The sequence below is a fragment of the Camellia sinensis genome, chromosome 14 (assembly GCF_055761805.1).
Source record: "Camellia sinensis isolate YWXY chromosome 14, ASM5576180v1, whole genome shotgun sequence".
NCBI lineage: Eukaryota > Viridiplantae > Streptophyta > Magnoliopsida > Ericales > Theaceae > Camellia > Camellia sinensis.
Window position 1 is genome coordinate 37609543 of NC_138974.1, and position 17455 is coordinate 37626997.

The 17455-nt window shown below is 28.8% G+C and overlaps 1 protein-coding gene and 1 long non-coding RNA gene across 5 annotated transcripts; both read left to right on the top strand.

Moving 5' to 3' along the window:
• Positions 1-3995: 3995 nt before the first annotated feature.
• LOC114321491 (signal recognition particle 9 kDa protein) lies at positions 3996-6253 on the top strand. Of its 4 annotated transcripts, none has more exons than XM_028268647.2 (4): positions 3996-4316; positions 4492-4560; positions 5414-5507; positions 5968-6253. In XM_028268647.2, exons 1-4 carry the CDS (start codon positions 4245-4247, stop codon positions 6042-6044), a joined length of 312 nt encoding a protein of 103 aa, XP_028124448.1. In that variant the 5' UTR covers positions 3996-4244; the 3' UTR covers positions 6045-6253. The 4 variants fall into 4 exon arrangements, with proteins under 4 accessions (XP_028124448.1, XP_028124449.1, XP_028124450.1 ...); XM_028268648.2 differs by having other exon boundaries at positions 4021-4316; positions 5971-6253; XM_028268649.2 differs by having other exon boundaries at positions 4086-4316; positions 5423-5507.
• Positions 6254-16089: 9836 nt separating this feature from the next.
• Positions 16090-16865, top strand: LOC145807677 (uncharacterized). The gene is made up of 2 exons (XR_014350955.1): positions 16090-16188; positions 16642-16865. It is a non-coding gene; the product is annotated as an uncharacterized LOC145807677 (long non-coding RNA).
• The last annotated feature ends 590 nt before the right edge of the window (positions 16866-17455 follow it).

Sequence of the window (17455 nt, forward strand, 5' to 3'; positions counted from 1 at the left end):
TAAATGTGATGGTTAAGGAAGAGTTTTTACTCTAAATGAATCTGAGGCGAGCAAACTCTCGCAAGATAGACATCCGTCACTTCTATCTTTGGAGGATTCACCTAAGTGAAAGCGTCATGAAGTTGCGACTGTGAAAATAGGGCTATTTCCTAAAACTCTCATGACAATCAAGATTGAGCACATGGCTGTTAATAGTGCTAACCTGCGCCACAGTTATGTATCATACCATATGTGTGACATGTTGAATTCTGGTAAAAGGCAAGACCTAGTTCACTAAAATTCTTTCAGATGAAACTGTTAACACTAAGTGAGGTTCAAGTTTGAAAAACACCTACACCCATTGTATGGTTTTAAAGTTGCCCATATTATTTTTATTTATTTATATATTTGACTGTTTTACAAAGTTTTGAATCTTGTAGGGGATTGTTGGAGATTTCCTAAAAGCTTCAAAACTTTAATTATTTTTATTTATTATTATATTTTATTATTTATTTATTTATTTCATTTTATAGTCTTATTTATTTGAATTTTAAATTTGTTTTTGGTTTTAAATCAAAAGGTGTGTCTGTTCCAAACAGATAGGGCTGGGCAACAAACCCACCCGCCCGCACAAACCGCCCGACCCTACCCTACCCGCAGTGCTTTGGGCGGTTTCGATGTAGGTAGGCGGGCGGGTGCGGGTGAAGAAATTGGCAAAAGATCGGGTTCGGGTCGAACCCGACCCGCCCGCAACCCGCATCTTTTTTTTTTTTTTTTTTTTTTTTTTTTTTTTTTTTTTTTTTTAAAGAAAGAAAGAATAACTAGTTATTATTATTATTTTTTGCATTTTGGATGGATGGAGATAACTAATTATTATTTTTATTTTTACATTTTGGATGAAAGTAAAATTTATTATATGGGCACTTATATACATTATCATGATCTAATGATATTTAAATTAGTGTTGCTAGTTTGACTTTTATTTATATATATATAAAAAAAAATCATTATATTCCATTAGTCTAGTAGACATAGTTAAATATGATATTTTGAATTGTCATTCTATTATCACATTATTGCATATTAAAAACTAAACAGTGAAGATTAATCCACTATTAAAATTAGTGTTACTAGTTTGACTTTTAAGGGTTTGTTTTTGCATATTTAAATTAGTGTTACTAGTTTGACTTTAAGGGTTTGTTTTTGCAAGCTAAAGAGGAAGATTAATTACTATCCTCAAGCATAGTTCCATATCATCTTATCTAACATGTTTGTATATCTTGTAAATTAATTTATAACTCTTCTAAAAAAAAAAAAAATGTTTAGAAAGTAACAAAAAATGTCAAATTTGCTTAAGTAAGTAAAAAAAAAAAAAAAAAAAAAAAAAAAAAAAAAAAAAAAAAAAACTAAACCGCAAACCGAACCGCACAAACCGCGAACCGCATCGCGGGCGGTTGCGGGTCCATTTTTCCCCAACCGCATAAGTGCGGGTTGGGTCGGGTTTGACCCGCACCCGGCCAAAACCGACCCGTGAGCAGCCCTACAAACAGATACCAAAAAGCCTATTTAAATAGGACTCTTACTCAGGAAAGAAGAACGTACTCTGTTTTCTCTCTCTCCTTCTTCTCTTTACAGTGTTTTATATTTCATATTTCTGGGCAATTGATACATTCTTGGCAAATTCTTCTGGTGTAACTGTGCATTGTATCAGATCCTGTAAAGTTTTTGGGTTGTATCTTGGAGTCGTTTGTGATCGTTAAAACCTGCACGGAGGGAGCGCATAACGACTTTAGGACAGCGTCTTTGACGTGCCTCTCACAATCACACAGGCTTTTTTCTGAACCCTTTCATCTTTTACTTATTCTGTTATATATATATATATATATAGTTTTGTTGAATTGTAAAACCTAGTTTTTCAGAATCTGTTTTACATTTAATTTTATTCTATAAAATTGATTTAAGATAAATATTATTCAATTCTCACAACATATATCTTTATAATTATATATATGTATAGGTAGTTCAGTCGAGAAAATCATGGTTACTTCCATAAAAATAAAATAAAATTTAAAAAAAGAAAGAAAGATAGAACGTAGTTGTAATGCTGTCGGAGGAAGAAGATGTGGGTGGTCTGCTGGAGCATGCAGCTGCAGCTGCTGCTGTTGCATAAGGGTTAAGGAAAAAAGGAAATAAGAAGAATAGAATGAGAAAAAAGGGTGTCTTAGGGAGTGACTTTTCATTTGTTATTTTTGTTTTTGTTTTTGTTTTTTTTTGGTATTTATTTTCGTATTTAGTTAATTTTTTTTTATAAGTTATAGATTTCTAAATTTAACTCGATAAGATGAACCGAAAAATTAATCATTCTATTTGGTTTCAGTTTTGAGAATTTACTTTTCAAAATATTTTACCTTTTCGTTTTCCATATATATTTTTGGGCAAATTACAAACACCTCTCTCGAGTTTTGGTGAAAATATAGATTCTCCCCTGAGGTTTGAGAAATTCATCCTACCCCCTGAGGTTTATATTTCCATAACAAATTGCCCCCCGAGGTTTTTATTTTCATACAGATTCCCTCCTAAGTTCCCCTAATTTGTTATGAAAATTTGACATTCAGGGGGCAATTTGTAATTTCTCAAACCTCAGGGGGAATCTGTATTTTTACCAAACCTCGAGGGGGGTGTTTGTAATTTGCTCTATATTTTTTTTATTTTCACTGAAATTTTTTTAATATTTTAAGCAATTTTTTTAAAAAAATTTAGACACACCTAACATAAATACACTTAAAAAATATAATATTTATGAATTTTTTTATAAAAAAATCATTAAATACCAAAAATACAAAAAAAATTCTAAAAATTCAATATATTTTTTGTATTTTTGTGTATTTATTAATTTTAAAAATATTTTTTCACAAATATCTTACTATTTATATACATCTAAGTAAGGTGCATCTAAAAAAGTAAAAAATTATTTAAAATTTTAAAAATATTCACTAAAAACAAGAAAATACGAAAAACAAAAAACTTAATTTTCAGAAAACTAAAACCAAAGGTACTAAATATTTTTAAAAAATTCAAAATAAATCCAAAAAAGATAAAAATATGCTAAAATAAGTATTTTTTTTGGTTTATTTTCGTCTTTAGTGTTTCTTTTTAAAAAAAATTCATAAAAAATATACTTTTTTGATTTGTCTCGACAAGATAGACTGAAAAAAGTAAAAAATTTTGATTTAATTTTTAAAAAATACTAAAGGCAAAAAAAATTCAAAAAAAGAAGTCGCTTTTGTTTTTGTTGCCAAACAGATAAAAATATAAGAAAATATAGAAAAGTGGATAGAGAAAAGAGCCTGGTTCACGATGACATAAAAAAGAAAATTAAAGCAAAAGATAAGGACATTGTAGACTTTTTATAAAATTTGTTAACAGAGTTGGATTTTACCGTTGAATCTATACAAGAAGGAGGTTATGTATATATTTTTAAGAGTGATGAGGTTATGTATATGTTTTTAAGGCCTGATGAATGGATTTTAAATAATTTATCAAATCTTTTAGATGAGCGTAGGGTTTACATATATGTGGGTTTGTATGAGTCTCATATGACGGATTTCGTAAAAGATTTAATAGATTATTTAAAACTCATATCATTTATCTATACAATAAGGAGGTTATGTACATATTTTTAAGAGGGATGATAGGGACTTAAATAATCTATCAAAATAATTTATCAAACCTCTTAAATGGGCGTGAGACTCACACACATGTGAGTTTCTGTAGGTCTCATACCTACGTGACAGGTTTAGTAAAAAATTAAATAAATTATTTGGAATTCATAATATTTTCTTATATTTAAATTAAATAATGTTATATGTACCGATTAGTATGCTAATTAATGTATTAATTAATAATGTAACATAATTAAAGATATTTTTAATATTTATAATTTATGCAATAAATAGGATCAATAATAATATCATAATTAATATTAATATATTAATTAATTAATTAATTAGTGCAGGTAATCCAACCCTTTTAATTTAAATTATATGGCGGAATATGTTCTTCAGTTAAATCACAAGGGTAAAGTGTAATTGCCAAAAAAAAAAAAAAAAAAAAAAAAAAAAAAAACATAAATGTCGGAGACGCATCCCTAAACCCCGAAAATTGAAAACCTCAGTCCTCCCCAAGAGATCGACGACGGCCTCTGCGAATTCTTGGATTCTCTCTCTGTGTATATCTGTCTATATACACTTTTATATAGAGTGAGAATGGTTTATATAACATCGTGGGACGATTTCGTGGAGAGATCTGTCCAGTTGTATCGTGCCAGTCCCGAATCTGTAATCTTTCACCTCTACCTCTCAGATTTCTTTCCCCTCTTTATCTTTTAGTTTTTTTTTGATGATAGATCCATCTTCGAATACTTCAATTCAATTCTAATATTTCTTTATTACTTGTACTAATAATTTTGTCTTCCAATTTTTTTTTTCCCTGTTCAATTGCACTGGGATATAGACGCGTTATGTGATGAAGTACAGACATTGTGATGGTAAATTGGTTCTCAAGGTCACTGATAACCGTGAGGTATTTCTCATTCACTGTCTTCCCTTTTTTTTTTGGTTTTTGTGACCTTTTTTTTTTTATAGACTAATTATCTTTCAATTGTTTGTATTTGTATTGACTAGGATGCAATTAGGGCTTTTATTCGTGTGTTACAACCAGTTTTATTGGGGCATATATGTTCAATCTTTATTCTTTATAGGGTCAAACAATGTTCTTGTGTTCTTTCCCTAATTTGATTTTATATTTTGTGAACTTTCTCAATTAGTCTTCACATTGGTTATATGTGTTTTAAGGATATTACTACCTACCCATAAAAAGAAAATAAAAGAAAAGCAATGTAAAGGACTAGAATAAACAGAGAGGAATGCTAGTTTGCAGATACTACATGGGGGAGTTAGCCATTGATCTCCAAGAGGAGATTGCGTATTCGAGCAATGTCATACTGGAAAAAAGCTGGTTAGTGTTTTCCCGTGCATTTTTCGGTTGGTGACTTGCCAAAAATTGGTTTAAAGTTGATTGATGGACTTGTTAAAATAATTTGCTACTGTTAAAATCATTGGGATTTGATAGCCTAACTTCTAGAACACTAAACCAATTTTTTCTAGCTGCACTTTGAGGAGAGGATTCTGGCATATGATTTTTTGTTTGTTAATGTACAAAATTGGGATTCCAAGTTGGCCATTAAGAAAGGGAATATAGAGCTCAATTACAGTTTTATTGAACTAGGGTGATTGATAAAGACTGTAGAAGCAGCACCAAGAGAATTCTCAGTTTTTTGGCATATGAACTCACTCTCAGCATGGGTGTCGTGTGTGTTTGGAAGTGTAAATGGGTGTTTGCCTATCTTTTCTTATTATTTTTTATTCCTTGTTAGTGTCTCAAGTTTAAGACAGACCAGGCGCAAGAAGCTAAGAAGATGGAGAAACTCAACAACATATTCTTTACGCTGATGGCCCGTGGTCCTGAAGGTATCCTTCTTTCTGTGATTTCACATGAAAATTTAATCCTCAGTTTTTTTTAATGGTAATTGAACCAATCAGACCCTCTGCAAGAATGGCATCTTGTCATTTCAAAGAAAATCACCCTAGCGTGGTAAAAAATGGAACTGCATGGTTTTATGAAATTTATAAACAATCCTAATCTAATGATGCAACTTAAATAAGCATATTATGTATGATTGTAAATGGAAACAACTTCATTTTGAGTGCTGCATGAACCTCAACCAGGTGTTTTTGTTTCCATGGGATGCCCTAGGGATGTCCCTCTTGAGGTGAGGTTCCATGTGAGGTTGCAAATTGGGTACCCTGCAAACAATTTCTATATATTTGTAATGGTTGTTCCTTAGTTATCATTGGTTTTTGGTTTTGCATCTTATGTGCTTTGGATTATTCTGATGAGGGAACATGTGTCTCTCCTCTCTTTCTGCAGTAGATATATCAGAAGTTACCGGAAAAGAGCAGATGGAAGCACAGCTGACCAAGAAGGGTAGGGGAAGGAAACAGTAGTTTTGTTCTTGATTGATTTCGATACTCGATTCTCGACTGCAAAGTTAGTTGTTTTTTTTTTTTTTTCTTGAACTTCAATACCTTTTTATTACTTACAACAGTGCTGATTAGTGATATATTCCATGGGATTCAAGGATACTGTCCTTTTGCCCCCTTCTTTTTGGGATTAAAAAGAGGGCCAAAGCCCTAAAATGCAAAATTTCTTGCAACTCCAATTCCCACACCATAAAGGAACAAAAAATGGCCATCAAGATTCAATGCTGTGTTTGATTTGAACAGTATCATTTCATTTTTTTTTGTCCTGGCAATAGGTTCATCTTAACCAAAGCAAATAGCGAGTGTTATTGAAGTTTTGAAGGCAAATTAGCTTATAACTAGCTTGGGTATTCTTGATTCAACTAAAGACTGGTTATATATATATATACATATATATTGACTGCATTACATGATTTTAAGGTGTTTGATTTTTGTTTGGGATATTCTAAATAAGTGTATTTTTTGACTTTTTATGAAATATGGGTTGAGTTTGAAGTGATGTGGTGGAGAGGTGATGTGACTTTGTTTGGGATGTCCTAAATAAGTGTATTTTTTGACTTCTTATGAAATATGGGTTGGATTTGGGTTGGGTTTGAAGTGATGTGTTAGAGAGGTGATGCGACGTAAATAAGATGATGTGACTTAAATAAGATAATAATTTTTTGACTTTTTGCCTTTTTTAAACATGCCAAACCAGACTTTAAATAAGATGATATGACTTAAATAGGATAGTGACTTTTTGACTTTTATTAAAGATGCCAAACTTGGCCTTAATTAAATGTTGAGTAGAACTCTTGCATGGGAGTTAGTTGTAAGGGATTGTTTGGGGTGTATTTTTTGTCTTTTTGGACTAAAAAATTGAGGAAAAAAATATGGATGTTTGGGTTAACTTTTTGACTTTTTATAAAAAAATGTGTATTAAAAAATTGTATAAATTAGTGTGCAGAGGAAAATTAGGATTGGGAGTTGTGCGGCCGTAATTTTTAACTTTTGGTGAATAGTGATAATTTTTTAATTTTTTGAGTAACTTTTTGACTTTTTTTAAGATTGCCAAACTTGGCCTTAGGTCTGGGAAAATGCATGAGACTCCCAGTGGGGTGCTGGGGTCCCTTCTGATTGGTCCAAAAATTATTATTATTATTATTTTTTTTTTTCAGCCATTGGCAGCCCCCCACGTGGGGGGGGAGGAGGTGGTGCTGGGGTCCCTAACATTACCGTTGTGTTTGATAGTGTAAGTGGTTCAGTTTATTCATAATTTCATTATCACATTTTTAATGTTGCACAAGTTTTTTTTTTTTCTTTAATTTTTATTTATTGTTTTTGTTTTGGTGCTATGCTTATTTGTTGTATTGGGCTTCTCTCATGTTGTAATCTCAAGAAGAGAGAACTTGAGATATCCGTGGAGCCCACCATAGGTCTCGTTTCGATAATCCAAACAGTTTACTTTTTACGATTTATTAGATAAAATATTTATGTAAAATATTAAGATGATTGTAGCTATATGTTGAAATCAAATTTATATTACAAAAAATAGATGGTTATTCTTGAAATTATATTTGTCGTTCATTTTTTAAAATAAATATTATTTAAATATATAGCTGTTAATATTCAATCATTCTAATTTTTTATATGAATATTTTATTCAACGAGTCTTAAAAAGTGAACTGTTCGGAACGTTGAAATTGATTCCAAAACAGACTTAAGTCTAAATGTTCTCTCAAATTAAAATGAGACGTTGAGACAAGCCAAATCCTAAATACAAGAATGTGAATAATATAAATAGATTTAGTTGGGCGTGCATAATATGAGTTTAACGCAACTTTAGAGAAGTATGGCAGCAAATACAACTCAATAAAATAAAATGGTACATTTAAGTTATAATTATTTTATTTTTTCTTTTATAATTATTAAATTAACTAAAAAAAATTTAACCAACTTTCTAAGTGTAGTTATTTTAATTAAATTAAAATAATTAAAAAATTAAAAAGGCAATTAAATAACCAACTTTTAAATGCGCTCAATCAGTTACTAATATGCATGGTAGTGGAGAGAAAAACTATGGTAGTGATAGGGGTGGGCGCGGGTCGGTTGCGGCCACGGAACTTCCAATCTGCCATCCGTCCGCCAGATTGGCGGATTGAAGAAAATCAATCCGCATCCGTCCGCCAATCCAGCGGATGTGGATTGAGCGGATTGGCGGTTTGGCGGATGGATGCGAATCGGTTTGGCGGTTTAAAATTTTATAAATTTTCAACATAATTCAACTTGTGCACTTCCTCAAACGAAAAAAGAAAAAAAAGAAAAAGAAAGTATTACAGTCAATGACTTAAAAAAATATTACAATCACTGTATGCCTTATCCAAAGAAAAAAAGTTTGAAATTTTAGAATATCATGATCACTGCATGCCTCATCCACATATTACAATCACAGTATGATTCATCCCCATAAAGTATTACAATCTGTGATTCTTAAAATATAATAACAATTCAAATCACCAAAACCATGAACAGAGCAGTAGTAGAGATTGAATGTCTCTGTATTGTTACATCTACATATGTTTTTGAAAACAAAAACCAACCAGCATATATCATATTTTCTATTTATTATTTTTAGAGTTACATTTAAAAACTAAAAAATATATATGAATAATACGTTTATTTTTTTCAATTCAAAAAATATATTCAAGTTGAAAACTTTTTTTCAACAGAATATTTAAACTCTTTTTCAATTAAAAACACAAATATAATATTTAAACAAATTAAAAATACAAAGTCTTATAAATTACTAGGAGTGCTCGCGATTTGGCGGTTTGGCGGTTCGGTTGCGGCCAAAAAATCTCAAATCCGCCATCCGTCCGCCAAATTGGCGGATTTGAGAAAATCAATCCGCAACCGTCCGCTCGTCATCACGCATCCGTCCAAAATGCGGCGGATCAGTTTGGTTCGGTCGGTTTTGGCGGATCGGTATATCCGCTGCTCACCCCTAGGTAGTGAAATTGGACTTACTAATCATATAAAACTAGTGCTAACCGTGTAGGGGATTTTATAAATTTTAAAAAAATATATATTATAAGCATATTAAAGTAACTTAATATTTTATCTTGTGATATACATGAAATTTATAAATTAATTTTTATATTTATAATCTTTTAAATTATTAGTTTAAAAAAATTAAAAATATATATATATATATATATATCAATTTATCAAAAATGTTTTAGAGTTCTAAAATAAGAGTTCTAGTCGAGCTCTAGGGTGGTGCCGCCCATGTCATGTGATATTTTGGTTTTTTTTTTTGTTTTCATTGCCAAGTGTATAGAGTTCTCTTTATCAGCTCAATTTTTAGGAGATGTATTACTTCCCTAAATCTATTTAGTGTAATTTTAATAATTTGTAATTAAAAAAAAGAAAGAAAGTTAAACTTAATTAAATGAGATTACATGAGTTATGATATACCTCATCTTGTTATGAAAATATACAAATTTAAAAGTTATATTTAAGGCAAATATATAATTTTATTATTAAATGTGAAGTGAAGTGATATTTAACAATAATTGATATGATATTTATGTTATTAATCCAATAATTTAAGTTACATTTCTTTTGGTTTTAATTTCATAATTAAAAATACAATATGAATATAATATGTATACGGATTTCTAGTTTTTAAGAATAAGAAGGTTTTAGAATATTTATTACCTTTCATCATTTTCTTTTAATTTTTTTTTATCTAATTTGATTTTAAATTTAAATAAAAAATTTGATTTGATTTGAATTGAATTATTTTAAATTTTTCATTAAATTTTTATCAATTTTTAAAAGAATTTTCATTCTTATCCCAATTTTTTTCCCCATCAATTTTGATGAAAAAAACAATAATTTTCAACACTTCATCTTTTTAAATTTTTATCAAATTATAATTCAATAAAAAAAAATTAAGGGTTGAAGATTCTCTTAATTGGAATTATAGTGAAATAATATCTTGAAATAGTGAAAGCTTGAGTATGTGGTTAATTGAAATGTATAATTCAATTAATTCTCTTCTCATATTTGTATAAAAATTGATACTTCACATCATTATAAGTCGGATTATGAAATTTTTTTGGAGGTGTCAAACATTTTTCATTTGTAAATATCCTACCTATTAAAAAAAAGAAAAAATAAAAGAAAAAGAAAAAAAGAATGTGTAGTTTTTGGATATGTGTTTATCAATTTTGTTTTGTGGACATAATCAACCGATGTTTCAATTTAAAAAATTAAAAGTTTAAAAAAAAAATTGAGTTTTTTGGGGATAAAAGAAGCCACCTAACTTCTCTATATACTATTTTAAGATGGACTATTCTAATCACATAAAAAAAAATAGAAATTATATTTGGAGATTATCCCTATATGTTATGCTATTATATACAAATATAGCGGTGACAAATTAATTAATATATATGAAAAGTTATACTAAGCTTTCATTTTCAATTAATTGAATTATGATTAACAAACTAATAAATAGTAGCAATGGTATAATAGAATAGAAAGAGGATAAAAATACAATCAGCTTGTTTGATTTCATTTTTTTGAAACTAGTTTTCAGAAAATTCTACTTTCTTGTTTTTGTTTTGTTTTTTGTTTTTTGTTTTTATGTTTTTATTTTTACTGAATTTTTTTAAATATTTTAAGCAATTTTTAAATTTTTTAGATATGCCTAACATAAATATATTTAAAAAATAAAAAATTTGTGAAAAAAACTTTTTAAAGATTCACTAAATACCAAAAATACCAAAAAAAAAGAGAATTCAGTACTTTTTTATTTTTATTTTTATGTATTTATTACTTTTTTAAAACATTTTTTCATAATTTTTTTACTTTTTAGATACATCTAAGTAAGGTGCCTCTAAAAAAGAAAAAAAAATGCTTAAAATTTTAAAAATATTCACTAAAAGCAAAAAAATACGGAAAATAAAAAACTTAGTTTTCAAAAAATTTAATCTAGAAAACTCAAACCAAACACACTGAATGATATTTAAAAGTTTTAAATTTATCTAGTTATACAAAAATCTAATGTTATAGTACCATCTTGAATTCCCAATAAATTCTCACATTTTCTATAAAATAAAATGACAATAAAAAATAAAAAATTCAATACCCATTTTTTTTATTTCAATTTTACGATTTTCATTAAAAAAAACAAAATCCAATCAAAATCTTTGGCACAAAATGGAAGTAAATACTTCGATTACAACCATCATCATTAATAATTCTTCTCCACAATGTAAACTTGTAAACAAATACATAAATCTTACTAAAATTGAAACCGAAACCGAAACCGAAATCAAAACCAAAACTAAACCAACAATAGAGAAAGAGAATCATACAGGGAAAAAAAATAAAATTAAAAAACAAATAAATTTATAGAGTGGTAGGATATTACTCCCAACAACTTAGACCTCGCCCCGCCTAATCTGTCAGCTCCTTTGCCAATGCCCACAAAATTTAGGAGTTGGAATGACTAATCATATTCTTTAAATAATATTTGAAAATTGATTAATTTGTCTCATTAAGTGATTTAAAATTTTGATAGATACATATCAAAAAAATAGAAAATTATATTATTAAATCGTAATTCAAATTTAGATATTGTCATATCTTTTTGAGATTTATATTTAAATTCTTATCTTCTTTATTTTTATGTGGTTTCTATTTATTTTTTTCCTTCAAATGATTTAATATGGAGTTGTGGGTTTCTATTTTTTTTTTTAAATTTAATTTATCTATGGTTTCTATTTGTTTTTAATTATTATTATTTCGGTAAGTTATAATATGAGTTAGATATATAATAGACACGTGAATTTTATTGATTTAAAGTATAATAGTGTGAGATATTTTCAAATAAGATTTGTTTAGATAGAATTTAAAGATTTTTAAAATTTAAAATTGGATATTGAGAGGCAAAAGAAAGATTTTAACTGAATAAATAAAAATCATATTTATTAATTATATTTGTTTGTATATCTAATTTTTAATTTTTTGGAAATATTATCTGATTTTTTGAGGAAGTGAAAAGGAAGGCAAGTTTTAATATTTCCTTTTGGAAATCGATGAGAGAAATTAGAATAGAGAGATTATGAAATATTTTTATTGTCTTTCCATTTGAAATTCATAAATTAAGGGATAATTATTATTTTCAAAATAATTAAATAGGTATAGGAGAAGTTGAGAAGGGGGATAATTATTATTTCTAAAGGGTGTGTATGGGAGAAGTCAAAAAAGCTTGGGAGAAGTTAAATAAGTGTTGAAATTTTTTTTTTTAAATAAAAAAATTAAGAAATTAAGATTGAGATATTGAAACTCCCATCAGGCTTGTAAGTTAGAAACCCCTTCTCCTTATATATATATATATATATATATATTAGTGTTTTCTATGATTTTGCTAAGAAAAAAATAATTTTCAATTGGGAGTTGTGAATTCCAAATATTACAAAGGGCATGAAGGCAAGAGAATCAAATTAGACATTAATTTTTCTAACTCATGGGTTGTGGCACTTTGGTAAAGTTTTGGGGTATAAATTTTGAGATTTCAAATTTTATACTTTTTAGGGTCAACTCCTAGGGGTTTGGTGTAGTAGTCCTAGAACGGCTCTCTAAGTACTAGACGAATCGTATCCAGAGTTTGAGTGTGGAGTCGAATCCTGACAGCTGCACTCTTTCACTTAAATGGTGTGTACGTTGTGGCGTCAGTACACACACTCGAGATTTGCCCCTCATCATACTTTGGTTAAACCGACATTAGGTAGATGATTCCGAAATCAACGGAGGACAAGCTTGGAGAATTTACTCGTTAACCCAAAAAAAAAATCTTTCTCCTCAATCAGAAAATTGAGCTCACTTTTCAAAAAATTGAATTATTTGTTTTACGTATTTTTTTAGTCAAAATTTTAATAATTTAAGAACTTTTTTTTAGATACACTTAACTTAGATACACTTAAGAAGTATAATTTATAAAAAAAAATCTTTAAAAAATTTATCAAATGCAAAAATTTAGTATATTTTTATATTCTTGTGTATTTATTAAAATTTTTGTATTTGATAAATTTTTTAAAATTGTGTATTTATTAAAAAATTTAAATATTTTTTCACAAATATTTTATATTTTAGGTGCATCTAAGTTATATACATCTAGAAACTAAAAGATTTACTTAAAATATTAACTTTTTTTTTACTACCAAAAAAAAAAAAACACACACACACACACACACAAAAAAAAAAAAAAAAAAAAAAAAACTCAATTTTCAAAAAATCCATAAAAACCAAACAAGATGAATAATTTTTCTCTCAGTGGACAACAAATATAATTTCAAGAATAACCAATTTTTTATAATATTGATTTGATTCAAACGTATAGCTACTGATATCCAATTATAATAATTCTTTGCATTAATGTTCTACTGAACTACTAAACGAGTTCTAAAGAGTGAATTGCTCGAATTATTGAAATGATACTTATGGTGAATTCCATAGATCCCTCAAGTTCTCTCATGTTTAAATCCTAACATGAGAGAAACCTAATCCTTATAAATAAAGTTTTGTTTTAAAATGTTTTAGGCTTGTTTTGAGAAGTCGTAAAAAGTTAGCTTATTAGCCCTTTTTTTTTTTTGACTTTTTTGAAAAAATGTATAAAAAAATAAAAATAAAGAGATAATATTATCTAAATAAGTTAATAAATCAATAATTTATTTATTTTTTCTCTCTCTATATTCTCAAAAAAGGCCTTAATATTTCTTTGATCTCGTGCATTGTGCATGGCAAGCACTAGTTCACATGAAATTATGAACATTACGAGCCATTTGACCTCAATCATAATTTGCCTTTTTTTTTTTTTTTTTTTTTTCTGATGACTATGAAAAGGGGGAAATTATTAGTTGGTTCAACACACCACATGGTCATGTTCCTTATTAATTATAATTTATTATATTATTTTATATTTTTTAATCACTTAATATAAATTTGTGAGTTTTATCTTCTCTATTAATCAAAACACTATTAAAACACCGCGTGATCATACTCAAGATTAACCAATAACTTATCATGAAAAGGACCATTCAAAATTTTTTGTTTTGTTAATTTATAAACATTGTTTGAACTAAATTAAATAAATAGAGAAATAAATAAATCACTTTATTAGATGAACAAGTTGAACTAAATTCACTTCATTCTTCATAGATAACTGGATCATCGACAGAAAAGTGGCCCAATCAATGAAACAACAAAATAAACACAACTTTAAACTGAAAGAAATATGCCTTAGACGCCAGTGGAGTGACCCCACCACCTCAACTGTTTTTTTGATTGATTTATATATATATATATATACATATTCAACAATGATTCATCCTATTAAAAATATCACCACTAATATCACTAATGTATTAAAAAAGTAAAAAAAAAAAAAAAAATACAATTCCAAGACCAAAACATCACATCATTAATGGCGAGACCCACTGCTACCTAATTAGTGGGAGCACTAATTAATGCTCCCAAGCATTTTTCATATATATTTTGTCTTCCACTTGCTGCCCGAGGTGGGGGGTGCTAAGGTCCCAGCATTATTGAAACTGAAAAATGTGCCAATGGATCTTCATCAAATTTCGTTGTCTACTTGTGCACGCATACAAAAACAATCACTAAAAAAATTAAGATTGTAAAGGCTAAAATTTAGAGATGAAATTATTTTATAGAGATCAAATATATTTTGTTACAAAAAGTATCGTTATTATATTTTGAGCAATGAAAATTAGACATTAGTAATGAATTATTATCTTTTGGGACCAAATTTTTTGTTTCAAAAAATAAATCATTTTGAGACCAAATTATTTTGTCCTTAAAAGTGTATTTGTTAGTGACATTTTCAAAATTTTGTCACTACAAGCCTTATTTTTGATTTTTTGGTGTGACCTTTTAACAACTATCCTCACGACCATAGAAATTGGTCCCTAAATATCTTTTGTAGCAAAATTTTTATTTTTAGAGACCAAAAAATTTGGTCTCTAAAACTCTCATATGTTATAGTGAATAATGTTATATGTATCGATTGATATATTAATTAGTATATTAATAAATGAGGATGTGATATAATTTTAAAAACTTTAAATATTTATAATTTATCTAATGGGTGGAATTATAATTTAAACCAACGTATACAAGAAATGTGAATCCAAAAATTACATGGCGCACATTCACAGGCTGAACTACGTTCTATGAAATATCCCCTACAGTAGGCGCATCGAGAGTTAATGGTCCTGTTTGGTGTACTTGTTAAAATAGATTATAGATCATAGTTTAACAGATTATAGGTTATGGCTTTAATCAGAAGCTGTTAATCTGTTTGATATAATTGTTGGATTATAGATTTAAGTTGCTGAATAGTGTTTGTTAAATAAACTGTGAAGTAATTTTTTCAATTAACTTTTATTTTTTATTATTTACTATTTGTCTACATTTCTCATAAAAATTAATAATAATTCTATAGTCCATTTGGGCCTTTCTCTATTTTTAAAAAAAAATAAAAAATAAAAAAATCTAAGAGTATAACCGTGAGTTAACATGTCCACAGCAGAAGCTGATAATCAGAACTAAGGGGTGAGTAGCTTCTCAGAATCAGTTTTTTTGACTTAAAATAATTTGTTGGAATAAAAAATTGTTTGAAATAAGTTTAACCAATAGTCAAAAATAAATTTTTTCTAAACAAATTTTTTCTAGCTGCACTTTGAGGAGAGGATTCTGGCATATGATTTTTTGTTTGTTAATGCACAAAATTGGGATTCCAAGTTGGCCATTAAGAAAGGGAATATAGAGCTCAATTACAGTTGTATTGAACTTGGGTGATTGATAAAGACTGTAGAAGCAGCACCAAGAGAATTCTCAGTTTTTTGGCACATGAACTCACTCTCAGCATGGGTGTCGTGTGTTTGGAAGTGTAAATGGATGTGTGCCTATCTTTTCTTATTATTTTTTATTCCTTGTTAGTGTCTCAAGTTTAAGACAGACCAGGCGCAAGAAGCTAAGAAGATGGAGAAATTCGACAACATATTCTTTACGCTGATGGCCCGTGGTCCTGAAGGTATCCTTCTCTCTGTGATTTCACATGAAAATTTAATCCTCAATTTTTTTTAATGGTAATTGAACCAATCAGTCCCTCTGCAAGAATGGCATCTTGTCATTTCAAAGAAAATCACCCTAGCGTGGACCGCATGGTTTTATGAAATTTGTTAACAATCCTAATCTGATGATGCAACTTAAATAAACATTTTATTATGTATGATTTGTAAATGGAAACAACTTCATTTTGAGTGCTGCATGAACCTCAACCAGGTGTTTTTGTTTGTATGGGGTGCCCTAGGGATGTCCCTCTTGAGGTGAGGTTCCATGTGAGGTTGCAAATTGGGTACCCTGCAAACAATTTCTAAATATTTGTAATGGTTGTTCCTTAGTTATCATTGGTTTTTGGTTTTGCATCTTATGTGCTTTGGATTATTCTGATGAGGGAACATGTGTCTCTCCTCTCTTTGTACAGTGGATATATCAGAAGTTACTGGAAAAGAGCAGATGGAAGCACAGCCGACCAAGAAGGGTAGGGGAAGGAAACAGTAGTTTTGTTCTTGATTGATTGCGATACTCGATTCTCGACTGCGAAGTTTTTTTTTTTTTTTTTCTTTTCTTTTCTTTTCTTTTGTGAACTTCAATACCTTTTTATTACTTACAAGAGTGCTGATTAGTGATATATTACATGGGATTCAAGGATACTGTCCTTTTGCCCCCTTCTTTTTGGGATTAAAAAGAAGGCCAAAGTCCTAAAATGCAAAATTTCTTGCAACTCCAATTCCCACACCATAAAGGAACAAAAATGGCCATCAAGATTCAATGGTGTGTTTGATTTGAAGAGTATCATTTCATATATTTTTGTCCTGGCAATAGGTTCATCTTAACCAAAGCAAATAGCGAGCGTTATCGAAGTTTAGAAGGCAAATTAGTTTATAAGTAGCTTGGGTATTCTTGATTCAACTAAAGACTTGGTTATATATATATTGACTGCATTACATGTTTTTAAGGTGTAGGATTTAATTAAATGTTGAGTAGAACTCTAGCATGGGAGTTATTTTTCATTTATGTTTGATATAGCGTAAGTAGTTCAGTTTATTCACAATTTCATTATCACATTTTTAATGTTGCATAAGTTTTTTTTTTTAAATTTTTTTTTTTATTGTTTCTGTTTTGGTGCTATGTTTTTTTTGTTGTATTGGGCGTCTCTCATTGTGATCTCAACATGAGAGAATTTGAGGGATCTGTGGAGCCCATCATAGGTCTCGTTTTGATAATCCGAACTGTTT